The sequence below is a fragment of the Piliocolobus tephrosceles genome, unplaced genomic scaffold (assembly GCF_002776525.5).
Source record: "Piliocolobus tephrosceles isolate RC106 unplaced genomic scaffold, ASM277652v3 unscaffolded_16464, whole genome shotgun sequence".
In the NCBI taxonomy this organism is placed as follows: Eukaryota; Metazoa; Chordata; class Mammalia; order Primates; family Cercopithecidae; genus Piliocolobus; species Piliocolobus tephrosceles.
In genome coordinates, this window is record NW_022298159.1 from 1 (window position 1) to 1,595 (window position 1,595).

A 1,595-nucleotide genomic window follows, 5' to 3' on the forward strand; every position below is an offset into this window, starting at 1 on the left:
GCCCCAGCATCTGAGCCCTGTCCTCCCGCAGGAAAATTAAGCACCTTATAACGGAGCCAGAGGGCAGTGCCAAAGAGGCGACGCCAGGAGGAGGTCATCATCAGGCTGGCCCAGGACGACGAGATGAAGGTAGGGTGTGCAACATGCCTGCGGGGGTACGGGTTGGGGGTGGGGGTGGCGTGAAGGTGGGCGCTGGCAGCGGCGTGACACCTGAGCACCCCTCCCTCCAGGTGGAGCTCCTGGAGCTGCAGGAGATGCTGTTGCGGCTTGGGTTGACGGCAACAAAGGGCACAGCAAATTCCTGGCCGCTGCCCAGAACCCAGCTGATGAGCCCAGTCCAGGAGCCCCACCCCCCCAGGAGCTTGGGGCTGCCGACCAGCATGGTGGTGAGTAGAGCCCTCATGCAGGGCGGGCAGGCAGGAGCAGGGGGTTTTGCACTGTGCTCAGATCCCCGCCTGCCTCTCTTCAAAGATCTTTGTGAGGTGAACCTCACCGACAGCTCCGGGCCTGCGCAAGGAGAGGCCAGGAAGGGGTCTCCCCATGACAACCCTACTGCACAGCCCATCATGCAGGACCACCAGGAGCACCCAGGCTTGGGCAGCAACCGCTCTGGGCCATTCTTTTGCTGGGCTTGGCTGCAGAGAAGAAGGAGATAAACATCACAATCATCAAAGAGCTGGTCAACAAACTTTTTAAAAAGAAACAAAGTTATAGGGTTAATCTCCTACACAATCCATTTACTTCGTTGGAATGTTAGAGCTGTTCATGTTTATTTGTGTTTCTAATTTATACTTTAAGTTTATTTGTAAAAAGTTAAAAGAGAGTGGGTCTCTGTGGCCTTCACTGAGGTTCACTCTGGCATCCTTTAGCATTTTTCATTTTTAATTTCATAATTGTAGGTCATTAGCATGCATATGGAGTTTGCCCTTACGTGGTGGGAGTTCAAACACCCAAAGACCCACTGTTTGCACAAAACTGTTCTCGCTGGTTTGGAATAGGCTGCCATGCTTTTTTAATGTTATTGCAGCATGTATGTTCATTATAGAATTCAGATAAAATTTGCTTATATTCTGCTATTATGTTTGATCCAATCTTAATCACAGTGAGCTCTTCATTAGCTCAATATGCAGTTTGCCCTCAAGTGTGCACTGTTGATTACTTTGTAATTTATGCCACCATGAGTACTGATATTTAGAGTTGTTTAAAGGCTGAGAACTGGAAACAGCCTTTCCCCCATTTTCTGTGTACTGGTGATGGGAGTAATAACGTTTTGGGGGATTTTTAAATCTCACAGAAGAGGACAGTGGCCTGCTCATGAAGACAGAGGACATGTGCGGGACAGAGTGTGTTTCATTTGTTCCAGTGCCAGGAATGAGCGCTGTGCTATGGTAGTTCCCTTAGGATTTGTGTGTGCTCTGGGCTCATGAAGATACTGCATCATGAGCTGCAGCAGTTGTACTCTTTTTCCATGACCTAAAAAGGGATTATTTCTGAGGAATGAAAGGCTCCCATCGTTGACTGTGGATGTGGAAAACCTTTCCTAGCTTAAGAGCATTTGTATTTATAATACATTTTAAAGTCAGAGTTCATGTTAC

General features: G+C 48.5%; 1 protein-coding gene across 1 annotated transcript; it reads left to right on the plus strand.

Annotated features, from left to right (window-relative positions):
- Window positions 1–56: 56 nt before the first annotated feature.
- LOC111528820 (putative golgin subfamily A member 8D) lies at window positions 57–656 on the plus strand (the record flags this gene model as incomplete). Its single annotated transcript, XM_026450269.1, is given in 4 exon segments — window positions 57–129; window positions 231–267; window positions 270–386; window positions 472–656. Coding segments are annotated over 4 exon segments (412 nt in total), but the record flags the coding sequence as incomplete, so codon positions are not given.
- Window positions 657–1,595: the final 939 nt, after the last annotated feature.